Genomic DNA, 24,461 nt, shown 5'->3' on the forward strand with positions numbered 1-24,461 from the left:
TTTTGCACGTAGATCAACCAGAATGCAGACACAGACAGAAAAAATATGAAAATTCCGCGAAAAGCTCATCAAAAATAATGATTATATTCCGGTCTTTATTATGATTAAAATCACATCAAATATACACCTTCGTGTTCTAGGATACACATAGATTCATAAAAATGCTACGACACAACATTTCAGTGACTAAAAGTAGCAAAAAATACGGTAAAGAGACAAAAGATGTTATACAGACCTTTTCCGTATGAAAGCTGTTCGATGCGTGCTGCCGTATCAGGTATGAGAAATACACACGCATAAATGACGTCACACGCAAAATCGATACGGATTCCCGATAGGAATTTACGCTTGCCAAAAGTGTCTATTCATCGAGCCCGTACGCCTGTTAAGATAGAATAAATGTTCAAATTCGGCTCTGATCGTAAAAACATCGTGCCATTCCTGAGGGCATCTTAAGCCATCGTATGACCGATAGCATGTGAAGTTTTTCCAGCTTGCAAAAAATTTGCCGAGGGAACCTGGAAAGGTTCATTTTGCCCTTCATTAGGCCATCGTAAGGCAAATCGGGCAAATTGTTTTTTACTTCGTATTGTGTTCGTGTGGAAAACAAGCGGTTGTCATGCCAGATACACCCACAAGTTGCAAGCGATGGACAGGGGAAAAGCTGAAAAAGCGAGTTTACGTACAATCAGGGGCAATAATACAAGAAGTTACTACCCAATTTTTATATTTTCATATTATGCACTCTTTAACCAATCGAGTAATTAGTATTTAGAGACACATAACCGGTTGAGGGTGTATTAACCTTTAAAATAGAGATATGCGCGTTCCAAGTGGGACAGTATGTAGCTTCTTCAGACGTTAGCCGCCCATGGCTATTTTGAAACACAACGTGAAGCAAAGAATTATAGACCATACCGTTTTGCAGACAGTGTAACACACATACACTACTGACAACTAGTTTCTGAATGTCTAAATGTTGAGACATTAGTAATGCATTCATACATGATCTGTTTGTGGATATGTCGGTGGAAGTAATAAAGAGTTTGAAGGCAAATGTAAATAATAAATATTTACTTTAATTTCTAACCAACTTCAAATTGCCTAACAGGTTTATATCATCAGAAATATTTTGGGTTTATCATTAGATAAAAATGTAATTCAATGTTTAGTTGTCATGAAAAGGAATGTTGACTGGATATTTTATAAGATTAATAAAAAACCCACATCAAATATTCATAAATCATCAACTGCACAATAAAGCAAACTATAATATATTAGTAATAAATGTAAACACCTCCCCTGGGGTATTTATCACACAAAAGAATATTAACAAAGCATTATATATTTATAATGTGAGCAGTAGTATTCAATACGCTTTTGTTACTGGTCACGTAAAAGTAAAGCAAAGTTTTTTGAAGGCACACTGCAAGAAATGACAACAACCAAGGTTTAAGTCTATTCTTCTGGATTGCACAATGTAATTAAATAGACAACCCTGGGAGGATTACACAATTACAGTGTGTCTAAATCACAAATCTATTGACATACTTAGATTTATACTTAAAAGTCTACCAATATATTTATCAAGTTTTATCAACATATTTATTAAATCAAATCCATCAACAAATTTATTAAACTAAATCTATTAATATATTTATTAAAATAAATCTTATCAACATATTTATTAAATCAAATCTATCAACATATTTATTAAATTAAATCCCTCAACATATTTATTAAACTAAATCTATTAATATATTTATTAAATTTTATCTATTAACATATTTATCAATTAAAACCTATAACATTATTTGTCTTCAATGTGGCTCCTTTAATTTCTGCTAAATGTGGTCTCTTGATGGAGTTCTTGTTACCTAGCAGAGAAATGGCCATTGATATTGATTCATAAGCATGTAATTGTTGCCGACTGGTACGAATCCTTAAATGGCTTGATGACAACTGTGGCCCATTTACATGCTAGGTTTTCGCTTTGATTATCATTCTATTTAGAAATGGGAGTGGCACAATGTGACAAAAGATATACATGTATAATTCTCTATAACCATACATATAATTATCAGAAGAATATTATGATAGCTTTCATACAATCTGATTAAATCATAGATCTTTATTTTATTTTGTTTTTTTATACTTCAATGGCCTTTGAACTTTATAAAAAAAAAGAAACCCAATGGGATCTGTGTTTTAATCAGATTGGCTTTGAATTGGGTTTTAAAAAACTAAAAAACTCTATTTAATTAAAATTGATACATTGATTTGTAACCCTAAGTAGATATTTAAAATGTCCGGTCTCTCAACACAGAAAATATGGGGATTAACTAATTTTGTGTTCAACAGTTGACAATGTTTATTTAAGCTGAGTTTAAGGATGCAAATTTCGATGAAGATAAAAATACATCTTGTGAACTGTCAATGTCTCAATTTTGGCACACTGAACCGAAACAATTTTTCATCACATAACACATCAGATTGATCTATTTTAATTTTATCAAAATTAATGAGGTTTACCTCCATAATATACTTTTATCTAAATCAATTCGGTTTAGCTGTTCGAATGTTTTATCTATATAAATAAAATCAAAGTGTGTATATATGTGTGTATGTTCACCCATCCTGATTTGTCGCCTCACTCAGCCCCCATTTGCTTCTGTCCATCTGGACTTCCGTCCATTCACATTTTGTTGGTAGACACTGTACAGGACACAATTTTTATCCGATTTTGCCGAAAATTAAAAATATAGGTTTATGGTTTATTTCCCTAAGCCCTTGATTACTTTTAGTATTGGCATGAATCGGACTGTAACTTAATGGATTATGGGATTATGGCCCAAGATGTGGTATCAATTTAACCAGCATGACACCGTGAATGTTTTAGCCATTGAATTTGGACCCTGGGCAAAATTATGCTCTGGGCAAATTGGGCTCCATGCGAATTTGGGCCCTGGGCGAAGTTGGGTATCAATAATAGCTGAATATATACAAAGGCACAGAAGAATAATTTGATATAAATTACATATTAATATTCAGTGATCTATTAACAATTTTAACAGTCAAGATAACATAAATTATGTACAACATTTATAAAATCAAAATAAACCGTGTGTAAATAAATATATATATCCAAACATTATGTTTGATAAAATATAATGAGGTTACACATTTAATTTATATAGTTTGGAATATAATATTTTTGGATGTATAAGAACATAAACTACGTCATTTCGGGAATAACATATGGTTCAATTTCTTTTCAATAATTCGCTTGTGCGTAGGGGTCTTTAGCAGTGGGAGGAAACTGAAGGACCTGGAGAAAAACACAAGGTTGGACAGGCGACCCTACTCCTTGTCACGTACAATCGGGGAATCGAAACCACGCCAGTTGACCCAATGACAGACCTTATGATTCAACACACACACGCTAACCATTCGGCCATCTACCCCCGCACAGTGACATCAGTAGCAAAACGCAAAGTAACTGATATGAAAGATATACTCTTCTATAGAAATATGTTCAAATCATTTTAAAGAAAATTGAAAAACATTTTTTACCCCTGTTTTTATAGTTGTTTTTAAAATTTGATTTGAGTTAAACATCATCAGCCATTTCATGCATTATCATTTGCAGCTCACAAAATATGAAATATGTAGAAGCAATGAGTCTTATACATCGAAAAATTCTAAGAGGTAGATAATAAACTAGAATGTTTTGATAAGTGAATCAAAAGGCAATTGATGAAAAAATAAATATGTCATGGTTTTCATTCTATATACAAAACTATTTGTAGTAGATGTGCCATACACTATTTAACTATTATGTAGACACAGTTTTTTCAATAAATGAAGATACTGGTATGTGTCTTATGATAGATGTTAGACAAATTAAGTTTTTTACCCCTTAATATTTAACAAAATATTCCAAGATATGTAACAAAATATGCCAAGATATTTAACAAAATATGCCAAGATATTTACAAAATTGTTCATCGTTTCATATATATTTACTTGTTAAAATCACAACAAATCCCAATTTGACGTCCATGAAAAATCATAGATTTTATTCATAACCTCTCCTTTCTCTTTACTACAATGTTGATTATCCAACTATCTAATCAATTTTATTGCTTTTCTGATTACTTCGTTCCCTGTCAACATTGGTTATAAAATTTATCCCATCTTTTGAAAATTGAAAGACAATTTATTATCACAATGATATTACCCACACAACTATAAAATATAATACTACATATAAAATATATGGATTTATGTATAGCATTATGCCAGTTGGTAAAAAAAGAGCCATTTTAGGTTTTAATATAAAGTTACAGGTAGATGCAGTTGTACAACATTTTAATGGTTTTAAGGACTTTACCCTGCTGATGATCCTTTACTCAAGTAAGTAAAAATGATAAGAATGCATCTTTAACTAGATAGTATCAGATGAGATATGTTGGCGGTTAATTTGTGGCAATAGAAAACAATGAATATTCAATTTGTATTGCTACAATAAGACAAAATTAATATAAATTAAAAATAAATCTTGTATAATAAAAAAAATTAAAAAGAGGTCCAGAAAAACCCCATAAATTCATCAAACTATCAATTTTTTGATTTTGAATTCGTTAAATTTGTTGTGACAAATATGCTGGTTTACACTGTTCTTGCCTTTAACTTATGTTATCATCGGTTGTAAGTCTGATGGTTCATTATTCTGAAATATAAATAGTAAAAATAGATGGTAAAATAGTAATCTTTCTCCAAAAATGTAGATATGTTGAAACACCTAATATTTCTGAGAAAGGCATGTCAGAAAAGAACAGTCAAGCAGACTGAACCAAATAAATATTTTCTTTTTAAAGATTGATTATACAAATATACTTTTACCAAATAATAAAGGACATGTTGATTGTACCTTCTGAGGGTTTATAATATTTTATATATATATTGGCAACACGGCTCGAGCAAAGCTAGCACTTTATGTTTCTATTAATGAACAGTTGAGCGGAGCGATGCACAATTTTTTTCCTTAAGAAGATAATTACATTTTAGTATTCCAAATGACCAGAAAGGAAACAACAGTAAATTAAAACACACATTTTTAACTAGCAACAAATGATTATCGGCCTTATCAAACTGAAATCAGCTTATAAACAAATATACCATATAACACTTCTACTTACTGATTTACATAACATTTTCTTGCCCACAAACGCTAGAGCACATACTAGTACAAAAACACCAACAGTAATTAAACCAAACTGTATAGCTTGAGTTATTTTAACAGGTTGCTGTACTTTATCTTTAAATTTACCAGCAGATTTATTATCTATTACTGCACTCTGATGAAAAAAAAACCCCAATGATCATGAATTAATTGTTTTAGCATATATTTATCATTTATCACTGTTTTCAGCTATTACTGCAGTGATAAAAACAATAAACATGGATTTTTCTAGCAGATTTTCAGCTATCATTGCACTGATAAAAACAGTTTTTAATTCATATTTCCTTTTACTTTGATAAAAACAATCTTTTAGGATGCTTTATCATCTATTTCATCTTTTTCTACACATGCCCCTTTATTTTCGGTAAAAATGTCTGACAAGAAAAATTTTGAAATCCCATCACTGGTACTGACCCTGGAAAGAGTCTTTTTCACGATAGCTTTTTGGCAAGGTAGTGCCCAAGCCCCAGCCCATATATCTCTGCATAAAGTGCCATTTTGATGATAGCTTTTTTGCAAGACATCTCCCAAGCTTCAGCCCTAGTCAATGACTGATGCCTATCCTCAATGGGACACCATAGGAGTGAGCTGTTGCTGGTTCTTTTCTGCTTATCCTAGCTGTGTGCTTGTGTGGTCATGGTTTTAAATGGAAGTGAATTTATAAATCCCCTGTAATATTAGTAGAAAGAAATACAATAAAGGAAATTTATAACAGCGTCATACCTCATTTAACCAGAGTACAGGTAAAAACATAGACTTTACTTTGGTGGTATCTCTGTAAAATAAAACCCCAAAATATAATGATTTGCAATGCCATTATAATGGAAAAAATATACTGTGGTCACACTATAAAATAATCCACTAATTATTCAAACTTTCTTTCTCAAGGAATATAAAGGAACAGAAATTTCCATTTTTGACTGTCACGCATCACCTAATAATTTGATCTACTGTTTTGAATTTAGTGAAAAGAGACTAAATTTTTAGAGCAAAAACAAGCAACAGCATTATTTCAAACAAATAAAGAAAGTTTAACACACCACATCCCAAAAGGTACAGTCCTTATGATCTTTAGGTTAAGTGAGAAAACTGAACATCATAAATGTAGAAAGTCTATGGAAACAGATTTATTCTCTATTTTGTTTAATTATATCTCTATTTAATTAAAGTATAACTTTGTTGATTGCGTAAATTGTTCATTAACTAGCAAACAATGTTGTGGGGTGGTGCTAACAGGTGTCACCCACTCACTTAAATTTCTTTATTTAAATATTTTTTATTCCCATCGCAATAGTAACTAGGAAAACCCTATCACAAATAGAAACTAACAGAGAGAGAGAGAAATGGGGTTTAACGTCCACTCGACACAAACTAGGTCATTTCGGGACTAACACATGGTTCAATTTTATTTCAATAATTCGCTTGCGCGTAGGGGTCTTTAGCAGTGGGAGGAAACCGGAGGTTGGACAGGCGATCCTACTCCTTGTCACGTACAACTGGGGATTTGAAACCACGCCAGTAGACTCAATGACAGACTTTATGTTACAGCACGCACATGCTGACCATTCAGCCATCGAACCCCCCTAGAAACTAAGAAGACAAGTCAGTGGACAAGATACATCACACACACAGAGACAGAGAGATTGTTAATAATAAATATTAATAAAGATATCTGGCCCGGTTCTGCTGTGATAATGAGTGAGATGAAACGAGGAAGTGAGAAGTATGGTTTTAATATATGTTTCAACTCATCTGATCTGTTTAATGACAGACTTTTGATACATGAGGAAGTAAACTGTTATTTAAAAACATTCATATGTAACGGGTATTTACTAACCAATAATAGGGTTGTGAAATAAACCAAATATTATATAAAATTCTTAAAATAGATAGATATGTCACCTCAACAGGCCAATGGTCATATTATGTAGATTTTTTCAATGCCTAGTAAGTAAACTTCTTTAAATACATAAATGACATCACCAGAATGTACAGTTATGTTATGGTTTCTCAGAATATTTATTTATTTTTATAGATTTCTCAGTACTAATGTGGGAAAGCAAATAAATGAGGATTTTTCATTGGCTATTAAAGGTGAAGAATTGGGATTCTTAGTGATTGGATATGCCTAATATTGTATTCAAGTGGGTTTTATTTTTGTGCATGGCTTCAGAATTACAAACAAGGTGCAGCACTTTTGAAAAATTATACTCATTTAATGATTCAATTATTAAAATAGATATGAGACCATACAAATTTCATTAAGATACCTGTACATAGATAATGATAATTAAACCACCATTTTTAAATACTTTTGCATGCAGATGTAAGCAGTTCTCATTTATTAACACTCCCCTAAACCACACACTCAAAGGCCCATATCTCTACGTTAAAGGTCCAATATTCTAGAATCTAGAGTAATGGGCAAATAGTTTTGATGTCCCATAGCAACTCATGGCTTTCCACTAACTCTGATGCCAAGATGGTATCTGACTATGTTGTTTTGTTTTATTTGTCTAAATATCTAATGGATATTTTTCAGCTCTTTGTTAAATATATAAATAAAGAAAATGCAACCGGATTAAAATACAGACCTATATTTTGTTTTGTTTTTTTATACTTTCCATGACCTACACTACATGAAGATCTGAACAGTTGTACTGGAAGGTCGTGTCAGGGGTCACATGAGTGGCTTTTGACCCTATGACGTTGTGTTTCTAGTGGTTTACTCACTGTTCTGTGGATCGCACGCCATTAACTCGCCGTAACGGACGGCTTCATTGGCTAATCCCTCACTTTAACCAGATAACTGGAAATATAACAACTCTTCCAGATCCACAGAGTAGTAAAGACAAGTAAAACGAAATTTGGAACTATAAAAAACGAAACGAAATAGGATCTGTGTTTTAATCAGATTGAAGAAAATGCTTTTTAACTAAAGGAATAAGTAGAAACTCTTAACTTACACAATATGAGAAACATTCATAATGTGAATATTAATCTGTAATTTTTTTGCTGCATTCATTGTAGTACCAGTCATCTATTGAAAAACAAATTAATGATTATATTTAAATAAAACAAGATACACCCATATTTCACAAGATTTGGACAGAGAACAAGCTAAAAGCAATTTTAGTAAAATTAGGGGCCATAATCCAGGATGTGACGGTCCGATGTGTGTCAATATCAAAGGAACGTGTAATTTAAGTTTCATCAGAATCAGATAAAAATTATGACCGCTAGAAGTGACCATTTTGTCAGGCAGTTTTGGTCTGATTTACACGAAATTAAAACTCAACTGACATTATGGTGTAACAGTGATATATTCAAACGTTTTTTAAAATTGGATAAAAATTGTAACCTGTAGAGGGTCCAAAAGCTAAAAACGGGATTTTTCACAATATACATCCACATGAAAATGTGGGTGAATAAAAAGGAAAAAGAACTATTATTTAACATCAATCACCACAAAGCAGGTCATTTTGGGACTAATATATAGTATATTTTTATATGAATAATTTGTTTATGTAGAGGACATCCTTTTAGTAAAGTGGAGAATATGGAGGTTGTAAACACTCTGACTAACCTAACAGTTCTAATTAACATAAAAATACACCTATGTTTATATTAACTAAACATTATTTTACTATATTGAAGTATATTTTTATCTAAATAGTTGTAAGTTTACAAATCAAAACCACTGATTCTGGCCATTGATTGAAGCAAACCACATTATTCATTTTATTCTGATTACTAAGGTGAAATTACATAAACTGTTTTTATACTCACTGGTTCTACATCAAGAACTGTCTGATGTTCTTCAGTGTTAGGATGTAAACCAATAACGCTGTTTATTATGGACGGGTCTGCTGCTAGAAAATGGGGCTGGGATAAAACTATAGGTGCAGCTGAAATTAGTGAAAAATAATAAAGTATGAAATATGAAACATATCTTTAAATAGACACATACTGGTACATAATAATTCTAATGAGGCTTGTTTAGTGTGAAAGTAGGAGTTATTTCCCTTGAACTAAGTAATTCACTGTTGAAATTTCAGCCAGAGCATCAAAAAGAGAAAGAGAGAAATATGGTTGAATATCCACTTGACACAAACTAGGTCATTTCGGGACTCACAATTTGCCTACGCGTCTAGGTCTAAAGCAGTGGAAGAAAACTGGAGGACCCAAAGAAAACCCACAAGGTTGGACAGGTGACTTAATTAACTTCTTGTCATGTATAAGGTTGGGATCTAAACAGTACCACATGACTGAACGACAGACCTTATGATCTACAGTTCACCTGTTCAACCACTCAACCACATAGTCTACAAACTTTAATCCACACAGTACACTGCGATAAACAATGGAATATATCGGTGGCAAATATATGTAGAACTGACTGATTGTAATTTAGGACTGTTAGGCCATGAGTCAATGTCAATCAAACATCAGTGATGAATCAATCATCGATTACTACTGATTACATTAATCATGTAATTTAAAAATTGAATTTTTAAAACTTGAATTGTGGTATATTTAATAATTTATCACTATTGTAGCTAGGAACAATCAATGTGACTGATAATAAACTGTAAGATTTCTAGTATTATAGTTTATAAATACTTACAAGATCTACAAGCACTAACATCTACAACACCAGATGGTAAACAACCTTCTGCTTTAGTACAAAATCCTTTATTAGCTGGATTAGCTGTAGAATTCTCAAATAAACTAGGAGGAGCAACAAAGCGATAAACTTTAATATCTTTTAAATCATAATCATACTTATACACTAGATTAAGGGATCTGTAAAATAAAACATAATAATCTTTTATGTTTATAAAACCTACAAACCTTTTAACCTGAAGGAATTTAACACATTTTATTTACTCTGATTATCGACCTTGTCTTGTCATAATGCAAATTTGCTGATAATTCAGAAAAATCTGATAAAAACTGTAGTCTCTATTGCACCGACAAGGAGTGTAGTGTGATCGCAAGTTTATAGGTTGTATTTAACAAGCTAATTAACATTGAGGAAGAGATAAAGCTGCGGTTCAATGTCCACTCTACACAAACTAGGTCATTTTGGCACTAACATATGGTTTAATTTTATGTCAATAATATTGGCTTGCACATAGGGTCTTTAGCAGAGGGAGGAAACTAGAGGACCCAGAAGAAACCCTACTTCTTGTCATGTAAAATCTATGGATCAAAACACTTCATCTAACCCAAAGTTTCCTCGATAGATCTATGGGCTTAATGCCTAATAGGTAGGAATTGTGCTTGAAATATCTTTAGGTTATCCTCCCATGCTGGTATTTGATCAAGGGATATTCTTGTTGGGCCGGAGTTCAGCCTCCTAGAATCTATATGTACAAAACTCTCAATTAAATTGAATGACATTAAAAATTTATATTGTAAATTCTGCCACTGATTTTATTCTGACATTTCAACCATGTCTCTGCAGATGATATCTAATTTCCAGGTAAATGATGAAAGTATTTCTTACCGACAGACATCTGAAGAAAACACATATATTGGTTTGTCTTGATCTAAAAATGGTGGATACATTGTGCCATCTTCATAAAAAAGAAAATATTCAATCATAAACTGATAGCCCTTTGCTGTACTGGTGTTTGATTTCAAATTTTGCTGACCAACTATAGATATAAGTTTTTTTTTCATATCACTCTTTAGCAAATTAGTCAAAATATTCCATCACAGAGTAGTGTAGTAGAGTTACTTCCCTTTTGATTCAAACAACAATTTTAACAGTTACTCACTAAAATTTAAAACCTATATTGGTAACAAGAAATGACAGTTACCTGATCCATTTATCATGGCTGCAGTAGCAGACGTCCAATAAGGCAATGTTCTGAAAGTTAAATAAAAGGTGAATAAAATACCGATAGGCCTGGAAGTTCATTTTAAAGAACAAAAAATTCACAATTGATCAGAACTGCCATAAGAATTATACAGTATATAACAACTTGAAAGTAAATCACTTCTTCTTATTGTATGCCAAACAGAGCAATGTGTAATATTTTCTTCAAAATCTGTTTCATTATTTATTAAATTAGTCAAATTTCTAAATCTTTGCTAAACCCTATTGATGTGAAGAAGATACAAGATTATCTCTAGAGTAGACACAGATTAGTACTGGAAGAATGCAGTAGAATAATAATCAAATTTAAAATGTCTAGATTGAGATAATGGCTGTCAGTATAGCGTTTGGCTGGATGATGTTCAAATCAGCTAATTTATTTCATCAAGAACAAAAGAGTATCAAGAGACCCAAATTAAAAAAATTTTAAATTTCCTGATTGTAATTTAATTTTGCCTCATGCGATTTTGGAGACTAAAACCATGAACCCTGACAATCACACAATACTGATCTATAGTATAAGAAAATTCCAATTCAAACTAGATTTCTAATAGTTAATATAAAAGAGTCAAAATAACTGCAGACAGAATGACACTAATAATAATGATTTATAAGCAGCATTTTAAAAGTCTCATGATTAAAACATTACTTCATTTTATTCCATTCATTAATAACACCATGTTTACTACTATCTCCTTTGCCTGTAAATACTGTATATAATCCATCATCAGTACCATTTTGCTACAAGAAGAAACAAAACATAATCTTTTACAGGAAAACTCCAGTCATTGTCATATCTTAATATTCTATTCATATTATATATAATAGTTTTAAACATAGATATGAACTTGTCATGTCCCCTGATACACCCAATAGCAGCAAATCATCTGTGATAGCTCTAAAATCAATGTCTGCAAATAATTTGTTGGGGAATGTGTCCTTTATCCTCTCTACAAGAATGCACAAATTTGAATGCAAATGGGGGTTGAAGTATCGTAATTTGTGATTAAAAAAATATTCCAATGAACAATGCCACCAAGCTTTTAAAAAGATAATGTTATCACATGAGCCAATGAACAATCCTTGCAAATAAAAGAAAAAGCAATCAAGAGTTAAGACCAGTAGAGTTTTTACACGAAAGAATGTCCTGACGATGGGCAGAGGTGATGACAATTTAAGTTCACAGTGAATGTGAATGCATAATAATGCACAACTAATACAAATTCTTTTGCCTTTAATTAATAAATTAAATATACTGTCAAATTATAAGTGGATGTGTCAGTCACATTTTTAAAAGAAAAAGAGGACCACATGCTGTAAGCCTACGCTATATATGCGTATAACCCAACAACTTCTTATTGATTGTGTATTCTCATGGTATCTATTAATAAAGATGGATTGAAGTAGGCAAATTAAACTCCAAAAAGTGAAGTAATAGCCCAATTAATACGTCTGACATTTCTGAATCAATAAAATATGACAGGACTTAAGGAATTTCACTGATTAATTTTCACTATCACTTACACAACCATGGCTATTCAGTCACATGGATATAGCATTGAACTTGGAGACTTTTAGTCCTACCAGATTTACACTGAAAGTTTGTATTTCACTAATTTCAGTAAAAAGATATGGCAGAGATTCAGATAGTTGTACCAGACTAAGATAAAGGTTGTTAAGTGTCTTCCACTGATTCACTAAAATATATCTGGGATGGCTCCAGACCTCATAACCTACAACATCATGTATTCTAGTTATGTACTTGAATCTATTTACAAATGCTCAAAACTCAATTGAGACCACAAAATGATTACTGTACTAAAATTTGACGAAATTAACTTACCCCTTTAAACAAACCAAAATGGTCATCAAATGTGATATTGAAATTAGCTAATATTTCTGCAGCTCGTCTAAGTAAATGGTCTTCATATCCCCACATTAAATCTTCTACTGATAAAGTAATAAATACATCTTCAGCTGTAACTTGAAACAGTAATTCAACTAAATCTTGTATCCAACCATATTCATTTTTTATCAAATTATCTATCAACTGAAATATACAGGGAAAATGAATTAACCCATGGTAGGTTACTAAATAAACGGACATGTACTTAAAGATACATTATGGGAGATTTTTATAGAGAGTTGGCCATTCTTGCTGTAACAGTTCAAAAGTAGATGATGAAAGAAGAATATATTGAAAAATTCAGTCAAATTACTTTATTCTGAACATAGTTATCATCGTTGTAATATTTGACTAAAAATGGTAGCAAAATGCGTATTCACCTTCGCCGATCGTTTGATTGACAGGCGTTAACTCCACCTACATGTCTCGATTATCAAGTAAAGTTTTCAATGGCATACGGAAACGCTTTACAGCGGCCTCGCTAAGTACACTCTATCATTTAGCCTCGATCTAACTGACGTATTTTCATCAGGTTACCCCTTATTTGATTTAATCAATTAGTGAAATCCTATTTAAATCCGAGCTGTAGCCGAGCCATCCGTGGGTCTACAGAGTTGATTTTGGTCTTGTTGTTTAAATAAAGATCTAATTTATAATTTCTATAACATCTGAAGCCTAAATTAAGACTTGCAATAATCAGATTTAGCTCTTGCATAATGCATGTTTAATAAGCTATGATCATTTAACCATCAACAAATAATAGACTGAAAAATGGTTACAAGTGTCGGCCATAACATCCGGGAACTTTTCAGTAAAAAAAATTTGTTATGTGCCCTTGTTTTGAAATTAGTTTTGCTTAATCAGTCTACCGACCATTCTCCGTCTAATTGACAGGCCGGGATAATCAAGACTTCTTTTTTACGAAACATGACAGAAAGCTAGAACATGAAATTGAATTCAGAAACACGCACGGTAGGCAACTCAACAAATGTTTTAAGAACCTTGTAAAAGTAAAATGAAACTACTGCTAGTATCATGTTCTTGCCTAACCCGAGTGTTTCAGAGATATTATTTGTACTAAACCAGTTGATGCCACTCCTAACGGTATAGTTAACGATAAAGCAATTTAAAAAATAAAACGACCGTAATTTCTAAAGCTGCTGTAATGACCAAAAAACTAAATATTACTGCTATTCAGAATCATCAACAATAGATTTTTTACGGCTGTAATAGTTGATAGATGTGTAGAGAATTTCATGTGCGATGGCTGTTTATAGACTCATAGACTCTTGTACTTAGTGTTATCGCACTGTGTGACTTGCCAGAAATCACCTCGAGACAAGCCGTGTCAAGTTCAACTTTCAGTAGGGAAAATTTTGGGTGCATGGGGCACCCTACCTGGTTAAACATTATTATCATTAATTCTGTCGGCTTGGTGGCACGATTTGACTCTGTCTCTTGTGCATAGAATTCATGTGACAAAGCACAGTATTAGGGAGCTTTCAGCAACATCATTGTTTATTCTTACTATCATGTACCTTATAATAATAAGAGTACAGGGACCATGTTATTATATTTTTTAGTCCGGTTTCCCCTGGCAACAGTTCAGCGTCTAAGTGATGGACGAAAAACCAATGTCTTGTGTGCACTTGAGTGCAACAATTAGAAGAACTGTAGGCAGAAACAACAAAGTCCAGACAAAATTTCCCTCATGGCACACTGCATGTCTTCAATAGCAAAGTTGGTGCTTAAGACCCATTTATTTCCATTTCCAAGTTATAAATCTTTAATTTCAGTTTTCATCTTTAGGTATCATACCAAAAAATCTACTGGCTTGAAAATATTTATTTTAGTCAAACTTGACAAGATGTCAGGCACAAAAAAAACTAGTATCTGACATTTTGAATTTGTGCTGGAAAATGGACATATATTAAAAATGTCAATAAAAACACAGAAAAATAACACTTCACGGGCACCAGAGGAATTGTGCCTCACAAGGCCTAAATTTGTGCCCCGCAATGTCTGTGACAGGTGCCATATTTCCAGGATGGTAAGTACGAAACCATACATTAAATGAGAAAATTACTACAAACAGACAAGCCACATTTGTGTATTATGGAATCAGAGGAAACAATTTTATTCGTCAGGTACATGAGTATTGTTCTGATCATTATGATGTTGGGGCTGTCTATTGATATCAATGTTCACATATTGATAAAATGGCAAAATCCATAACAAATAGTTTGAGCATAATGTCTCTTTAAATTTTTAAATAAAATGTAAATTGGCCCACAGTTTGTACCGAATGACTCTAAAATACACATCAAAGTGCACCATTTACATAAAGGGCAGCATAGATTGATGGAATTTCGCTTTATTATATCTTTGTAAATACTTAACGGCGTTGAGTCATTATTAGTTTGCAAGGGATTCCTGAATCACTCCAATCACTCCCATGGACTTTAACTATAGGACTTTATCTAGGTAATCATGATAAGAGTTATCTCAATTGACAGATATGTACTAAATACACATTACTGCATCCGGCACAAAAAAAACTTTAAAAAACAGAATTAATGATTATTCAAACTTACAGCTACAGGAATGTTTACAGTGGTGAAATTATCACTTTGTGGACCGGCTGATAATTCTTCCTCAAATACAAACCACCTATTCTCACGATAGGACACAGTATTATTATCATGAAATGTCACATTTACTTTTAATCTCTCTTCTCTGTAAATATATATGAAGTGTTATTACATTACAATGAAACATTGAGATTTAAAGTTGGTTTATCATCACTTGTAAAACTTATGGCTATAAAAGTATTTATTGACCGTAGAAATTTGTAAAGGATGAGTTACATGTTTTATGATCTTAAGACTGTGTAACGCTATCATTATTGTTTGAGACTTACACATTTAAAATAAAAATAAATTTAATTTAACAACAAATGTAATCTTTGATATGTTATAGTTATAAGCTTTTAACAATTTAAAGAACCTTCAGTAATTTTATGTCATTGACAATTTTTGAGCCGGATACTTAAAGGGTTAATTAAACACCCCATTCAAGACCAGTGTTTTCTGTTATACCTAAACCTAACACATTGACACAGGGGCGGATCCAGGAATTTTTGCAGGAGGGGGTTTGCCAGGTTCCTGAGACAATGTATCTCCACCCCCCCCCCCCGCTCCCGCATGGCCTCTATCGTCATTTTGGCGTATATACATACACATTGAGCTTTTTAAACAGAGAAATTCAACACCTTGTTTGACGTCAATTTTTATTATGAATTAATACAATGACATTGTGATTCAATTTCATGGATGCAAAGCATTAATTGTGATATCACATAATGTCTAGTTCATTATCTCGTGTTTTGAGTGCCCATCCTGTCCCACATCTGACGATAAAGCCGAGAAACTTTTCTCATAAAAATTGTTGATTTACAAAACGAAAATATAGTATTCTATGGTTTCGGGTGACATTTTGTAATGAACAAAAGAAAAACATATCCTATAAGACAATGTGGAAGTAATTAGTAAAGGTTGATTTAAAAATGACAGAAAATGGAGAGGAAACAAACAATATTCAAAAGCAGTATAACCTGATACATATGTTATATTAAATCAAGTGAGATTTACCTATATGTATAGGGTCCCTTCTGGTACAGGTAAGGTTTAGCTCCATCTTTTATTACTTCCAAATGGTTTACAACATCAAACACCCAGATTTGAAAATAGATTGGTGCAGGTGGAGTGATAAAATCCTCAAATGTTTCAGAGTGTCTAGCTATTGGTATATTCTAAAATACAATCAAAACTGTAACAATGTAGATAATATGTATACATAAATGAAAGAAATTGGGTTTAAGTTCCTACCTCTCTGCTCCAAATGAGCTAATAAAGACATGTATACACCATGCAGTGTGCTATGAGAGAATTTTAGATGAGACAGCAATTGAATTCCAACTGTCAATATCGTTCTTTTACAAGTACCCCAAGTGTACCGGTACATCGGATCTCAGTTTTTTTGTCCCATCCAAACAACTAGACGCTTTTCCTCGCCAACCCCTCTATCCTGTACTGCACCATTGACAAGGGAAACCAGACTGGAAAATCCTGAGTAATTTTCTTGATCAACACCTGAATCGACCTCTGCTGAACCTCCAGTTTAGCAAGCCCTATTACCTATGCATACATACATTTATGAAATAGGGTTAAAACCACTTCAGCAGTTAAAGTAAATCATGTAAACTGGTCACATTCTAATTAAATTGTGTTATAAATAGGAGGCAAATCTATCCATCCATTAATGAGATATATTTCAAGGTTTTATATTGCATGTGTAACAGTTTTGTAAATGTTTATGAATAGCTTGCTCTAATAACTACATGTAGATATAGGCTAGATAACTGCTTGGATTTAGTACAATATATTCCAGCTATTTCATACTATTTCTTTTATCTTGAAGTAAGTCAAAATATATTTTGGATAAGATTTTTGTAAAATTAATTATTAAAATTCATATCAATCACAAAGTCTCTAATCTAAAGCCCTGACTGCACAGTCCAACTGTGATAATGACAATTATGTTTTTTACCAACTGCTTACGACCTAAAGCCTGGTCATGTTTCTTTAATGGTATGCAAAGTGTGGCTAAATGACAAAATATCTGATTAAGTTAGATTAAAACAACATGTAGAACAGTTACATTATCAGATTTTTTTGAATGGGTTTGACATAATGTTTTAAATAACTGTTAGGTCATTGAATGGATAATGCACCGAAAAGATAAACAACACAAAAACCCAACCCTGTTTTTTTTACTGTAATGGGCTCCTTATAATAAGACTGATTATACATGTATGTTTATCTATCAAATAAAAATAGTAAGAGATAGTAATAGATGTAGAAAAATGCTTCTAATTTTTTTGTGTAAAAAGGTTGCAGTTTGAATACTCTAATCTTGACATTTCTGCAAGTAAAAGGCAGGTACCATATACTGTACATAATATACAATACAGTATTCAATCGAGCTAATTAGAGGTAACATTATTATTGTGTTAGTGTAATCATGATTTTCTGAATAAACTCCCTACCTAAGAGAGAGAGAGAGAGAGAGAGAGAGTTTGAGAGAGATAGAGAGAGAGAGAGAGTTTAAGTCCACTGACGCAAACTAGGTCATTTCAGGACTAACATATGGTTCCATTTTATTACCTTAATTCATTTGCGGGTAGGGGTCTTTAGCAGTGGAAACCGGAGGACGCGGAGAAAACCCACAAGGTTGGACAGGCGACCCTACTCCTTGTCACAAGGGAATCGAAACCATGCCAGCTGACTCATTGATAGACCTTATGACACAGCGTGCACACACTAACCATTCGGCCATCCACCCCCCACCTAAGAATCATAAGCATACAGAAGAACATAATAAAGACAATACCAACTATTATAATAATAAACAGACAGATTGTTAGAATCTTTGAGTGTTTCATATAGACAATGAAAATATAATTTCATACAGAGCTTCACTGGAGACCCAGCTAGCCTACTGCAGGACATAATTGGCTTAGATAGTAAAAACTTATTACTGAACAAATAAAAGTTACATTCCAAAGTAAACTGAAAATTTTAAGGCTCTTTTTTTTTGTATGACCAATCATTTCCTTGAACAAAGATAGGTTGCCATGTAATGAAACATACATACAGCTATGTCATGTGAGTATTCCATAAAGGTTGTACATGTAAAAAGCAAAATATTTATTTTGTAAATTATCCATGGTGATCTGACAAGAAACAATGACATAAGTACTCCCAAAGTAATTACTAGTCATTACCGGTTTATGAAATTATTGTAATTGTGATTCATTGCTGTAATAATTGAAACTAAGAACATAAATTATTAAACTTATTAAGCTTGCATGAAATGAAATGAAATAGGATTTAATGTCCTCTACTGTTCTGTAAGCGTGTACAATTACTTGTTACAGCTTTTGGAGGGGGGGGTGGGGGTGGGGGTGTAGTAAAGTCTGTCAATTTAATAACCTATAGACAAACGAATTATTGCAAACAAACTGAACCATATGTTAGCCTGGAAATAGTGGAAATTACCTAGTTTGTGTCAAATGAACATATCAAACCCCATTCCCCGCTATCTCTCTTAACAGTTTCTTAAATAACTTAAGAGATAACCCCTTCATTTAAATGTAATATCATTGCCTACTATAAGTCAGATAACAGCTAGCTAAGTCATATAATTAAACAATCATTCTAGATCCTGTACACTGCATAATATTAATAGTCTATTAGCCAATAAGTCAAAGTTCATTTTAGCTTGATACCTCGATCAAATTCTTATAACAAATCCTACAATCATTACATTTATAAAATACAATAGGCATTTTTTTAAAAAAAAAATTATAACAAAAGACCATTTAAAAAATATATTTAATAACTTGTACAGCAGATCGAACCAGTTTACCATTATTGCACTATATCATAACCATTCATTTCTTTATGCAGACCAGATTACACTCTGCTTTAATAGTGCTATTCATTATAGGATTATTGACCCCTGTCCTAGATATTTAATTATATGATAGTATAGCCTATAAGTATAAGGCATGTGAGCCTATAATAAAACATTTTATTTTATGATCAGTAGTGGAATACCGCGTTTTATCAGTGAAATAAAAGTGTTATTCCACTGGCTAGCAGTAGTCCATGTTGTTTTTACCTAAAATGATTGTAAAATCATAAAATAAATAGAACATTTGTCGTTTTGTCTTGAATAACATATTTTATTTCATCTCTAAGCAAGAAAACGTTTATATTTTCACTCATGCTACGCATTTGTGAAAATATAAGTTTTCTTGCTTCTCGATGAAATAAAATATGTTATTCACTCTAAAATGACAAATATCCTCTATAAATTTTAGAAATGTTTGAGGTGCAAAAATTTCAAATCTCTTGTCTTACAAAACATAATAAAATCTCTCACCTCAAAGTATGAAAAAAAAAAAAAAAAAAAAAAAATCTATAATCAACAAGTGTGATCCAGTTGTATAATATAACATAAAATTTTGCCAGTCACTGCTGCCTCAACCGTAAATGCCATGCACACACTTACATCTTTAATCTTCTTCTTAATGAGATTCTTAAAAACTGGTATCATTGCTAATCCAACAATTAAAAATACCAGTCCAAGTACACCACAACAAACAGTTCCTATTGTTGACTTTCTCCCCATTTTAAACAATTAATAACGTTGCTGTAATTCACATCAGAAATCTTTTTTCTAAGCGCTTTACCAAGGTTCAATGAATACAAACAAAATCACATGACTTTTATTTTTAGCATCAGGAGAGGCGTTATTGTTGTCGAAGGGAGGCGACTCTATTTAAATAAATGGATGGAATAGGGCTACTAATTTGTCTATATTGCATACAAAATGGTTAATGTTATCAATTTTCACTAATTGATATCGATTAAATCCCTCAACCCGGTCTTGGCCTTGCCCCCCATTAACCAAGACAAGGAAGATATTTCTCAGACTAGATAATATCATCTGTGATATAATAAATAATGTAAATTTAATTCGTGAACCAAAAATAACAGATCATTAAAATGGGCAAACATGTAATTAACATCGTTTCTATGCACTTACTGAGATTTTCAGAACAACTTAGAATATTGAAAGTTTTAGACCAGTTCTTGTGTCTGGGTTTGACTCGATTCCTTACGAATGGGGCTCGACTAACGAAGCCGCATCGGTTACGTGTCTATTTAATTTCCCGTTTGTATTCTCGTTCGGCAATTAACAATCGCAACTTGAAAGTACCAAAGACTAGACACAAATGTTAATTAACCACAAGCATATAGCAATTTTTTGGATGATGGACCACCTCTATTCTTTCAGAGTATTCCTAGTTTCAAATACCTTTTCTTTTCCAGTACTAAGGGTCTTCTTTAATACCACTATCCTGTCGTTGAAACGCCAAAAGAGTAGTCTTAATATTTTCGGTTCTTTTGTAAATAAACGTATCGTAACCAAACGCGGATGTTTAACAGGAAATAGACCCAACCTACATTTAAGTGGAAATATTGTTAGCTTGTAAGCTACACGAATGTTGCAAATAGAGGAGGCGTTTTACCAGCAGTACCTGATAGAATAACATATTCCTTGCATTTAACTTACGTTTTTAATTAATTGACCAAAAATGATAAATGGTTTCATGTGTTATTGAAATGGTAAGAATATCCTGATAGAAATAAAGGGAGCTGGGTTCAGGTTGTTTCCAAAATCGCGTACAAAATTTCTACTAGTGGACAGCGGTGCCCCATACTCTGAACCTTGATTCTTAAGTTGCGGGTTCCCTTCCCAATTTCGAGTTTAATTCGACTTTAGCGTACAACAATCAACTTTCGTGCATATAACATCATTTATATGCACGATATAAAAGGGAAGGGAGCTAATTTAGTTGATGACCCTAAAAGCTTTTGACGCCTATTCTGTTTCACCAAAATATAATCGGTAGGATTCGTCATACTCATGATATTCCTTCCAGACAGAGTGATATTTTCATTAAGGACCTCAATGAATTGCTCTCGTACCTGCTCACTAATGTGCCAAGACAAAAAGCGTTGATTGGAGAGTTCTTGAAACACGTATTCGACAACTTTCTACACCACTGGATACATCACTACAAGTTGATATCAGTATTCCTTTTGATCAAGCAATGTCTGGAATCCGCATATTTCATACGGGGAAAAAACTATTATGGACAGATCCATGGTGTACCGATGGGAAGTCCTTTATCCCCGTTGATTTCCGAAATTTACATGTCACCAGAAGAAATGACTCCAACCGCCCCTTTTCAACTTATTTTCTGGTTCAGAAAGATGGATAACATCTTCGCCATGTTAAAAAAAAGAAGATGATACTGTCGTCTCCCTGAATCACTTGAACAACCAACATCGAAGAGTGACGTCCACAATGGAGAATGAAACCAACAGCAGCTCCTCATTTCTTAATGTAATGGTAAAAAGAGAGAATTCAAATGTCACCACCTCATTATACAGAAAACCAACACAAATGGACCAGTACAAATCTAATAACCCAAATGCATAAAAAGCAGGCATTATCACCCCGAATCCCTCAACCTGGAAGCACAACACCTAAAAGACGTCTTCAATGAACACAGCGGCTATTCAGAACATATTATGGTAAACAAGTTCGTCAACGCCGCATTATCCAACCTTCCAAAATTTGATAAACCCAAAAATGATACACCCCCAATACGAGTCTTTATACTATTCCGCGGCAACATCTCCCACCAAATTAGAATGTTATATAAAACAGAAGCAGGCATAGAAACCACATTCCTCAAAGGCGCAACAACTAAGGAGTAAATGCTAATGTGAAGTCAAACCTCAAAATTTCCACCTTCCCGAAAGACCGTGTCTACCAAATTAACTGTTGTTGTGCAGAATATTACAATGGTGAATTCAAACAACCCTAGAACCCCGAATTAAGGAGCATGTGTCCAAAGCCCCCACCAACCAATCTGCTGGTGCCGAACATCTGATTGAGAAACCAATGGCATCGCGTCAGCTGGACCAAAATAAATAAAACGTAAACCACAGTAACAATAGAAATGGAAGAATACGTGAAGCTATCTACATCAGAAGACACGAATCAAAACTGAATCGAGACCAACGCGTTTACATCCCCAAAACGTATGACCGCATCAACAAATTGTAACAACATTATACAACCCCAGATCTTTTAATGTAATTCATCATATTCAACCCATATACTTCTTCTCATTATTCAATAATGTATGTATGTTATACCTGTATAGACTATCATAATTAAATGTTCAAATATCACAACCCACATATTCATAATTCTTAAACTGTGTTCAATATATGGATAAATGTATGATTTCAATTTATCTCTATAAATACAGTATTTTATCTGTTTTGATTGTACGTTTAGCTAAATTAAAAGTAATAATGAAAATAAAACAAAATACAAATTCTAACTGCAATGTTTAAAAAATAAGTCATATAAATTAAATTTTTACATGTGTAAATGACAATTTAACATGTGTTAGTAAGAAGTTACATGCATAGAAGTAATCATATTAGCATACGCATTACTCGGTTAGGAGTTAGAATTATGGGGGGGAATTCCGTTCCATATTCTTAAAGGAGGAAGAAAGGACCGGGGGTCTTCTTAAGCAGTGTTTTTGGCGACATCTGAGGTGGGTCGACTTATACACAAAGGTTGATCGTTGTACGCAAGTTGTACGCAAAAGTCGAATTAAACTCGAAATTTCAACGTATCGTCGGACCCCGCTCTCCATCCCCACCCCCATGGGAAGGGGACCCGCAACTTAAGAATCAAGGTGCAGAGTATTGGGCACCGCTGTCCACTCATGTAGCATGGTAGAAATTTTGTACGCGATTTTCGAAACAACCTGAACCTGGCTTACTATGACTAGAGTGCACGACACATTACTATTTATAGGTGGATAGAACAGAAAATATATCAGAAATATTTGGATTAAACTAATTATTACATTAAAAAATTTAAAATGTAAATCGTGAAAGCCGAGGTCATAATACAGTTAACCATTAATTGAAAAATTTATCAGAAATACTGAGATAATTGAACCCAAGATCATTTTATATGATACAAAACATTAACGCAGGTTCCTTTAAAAATGAAACGCATTTAGCAGAAAGGTCATTTGAATATGTATAGCTTCAATTGGACGTGGGATAAGAACATGCAAAAGCTAACAAAACGATTAATCTTTTTAAGAATAATCTTATAACTTTTTATATGGGCTTTTAATTAATCAAAATTTTACTTTGGTTCTGGTATGGGTTTTATAAAGAAAACCTATTTTATTCTGAGCCTTTTAATGGAATTTAGCCTTGATTTTACCCGTCAGTTTTTAAAATATGTGTGTTCATTTTATTTATACCGGAATTTTTGTTCCTTATTCATCTAATTTGTTTTAATGTATGTATATATTGTATGCCACCGAGAAACTATAAGTGTAGTAGGAATGTAGTATTAAATGAATTAAATTATTATTATTAATTATGATGTTATGCAAAGATCAAATTACATTTATTCATTCTCTTTAAGAGAAAAATATAAACTGCAGAACTAAGTAATACTGTTATATAAGAGGACAAGAATATAAACCGGTTTATATCTCAGCGGACGGACTATGCTCCTGGTGTTGTTGACACAGATCATTAATCAACTACGGTACTCTAGTTCACTTTCTCTTCAACAAGAAATTATCCGCCTTCCTGATTGCTTACACATTCCCAATCAAGTGCTACAGCAAGGACTTGTTTCTGTTGCTCACCGTACAATACACCCGTTAAGAT

General features: G+C 32.8%; 1 protein-coding gene across 1 annotated transcript; it reads right to left on the reverse strand.

Annotated features, from left to right (window-relative positions):
* Positions 1–1,059: 1,059 nt before the first annotated feature.
* LOC126830914 (platelet glycoprotein 4) lies at positions 1,060–20,355 on the reverse strand. The gene is made up of 13 exons (XM_050561419.1): positions 20,176–20,355; positions 16,689–16,849; positions 15,633–15,774; positions 12,976–13,182; positions 11,782–11,873; positions 11,074–11,123; positions 10,758–10,827; positions 9,873–10,051; positions 9,035–9,153; positions 8,212–8,285; positions 5,969–6,020; positions 5,202–5,360; positions 1,060–4,732 (listed from the first exon to the last, which is right to left on the reverse strand). Exons 1-13 carry the CDS (start codon positions 20,293–20,295, stop codon positions 4,694–4,696), a joined length of 1,464 nt encoding a protein of 487 aa, XP_050417376.1. The 5' UTR covers positions 20,296–20,355; the 3' UTR covers positions 1,060–4,693.
* Between the last annotated feature and the right edge of the window lie 4,106 nt (positions 20,356–24,461).

The sequence above is a fragment of the Patella vulgata genome, chromosome 8 (assembly GCF_932274485.2).
Source record: "Patella vulgata chromosome 8, xgPatVulg1.2, whole genome shotgun sequence".
In the NCBI taxonomy this organism is placed as follows: Eukaryota; Metazoa; Mollusca; class Gastropoda; family Patellidae; genus Patella; species Patella vulgata.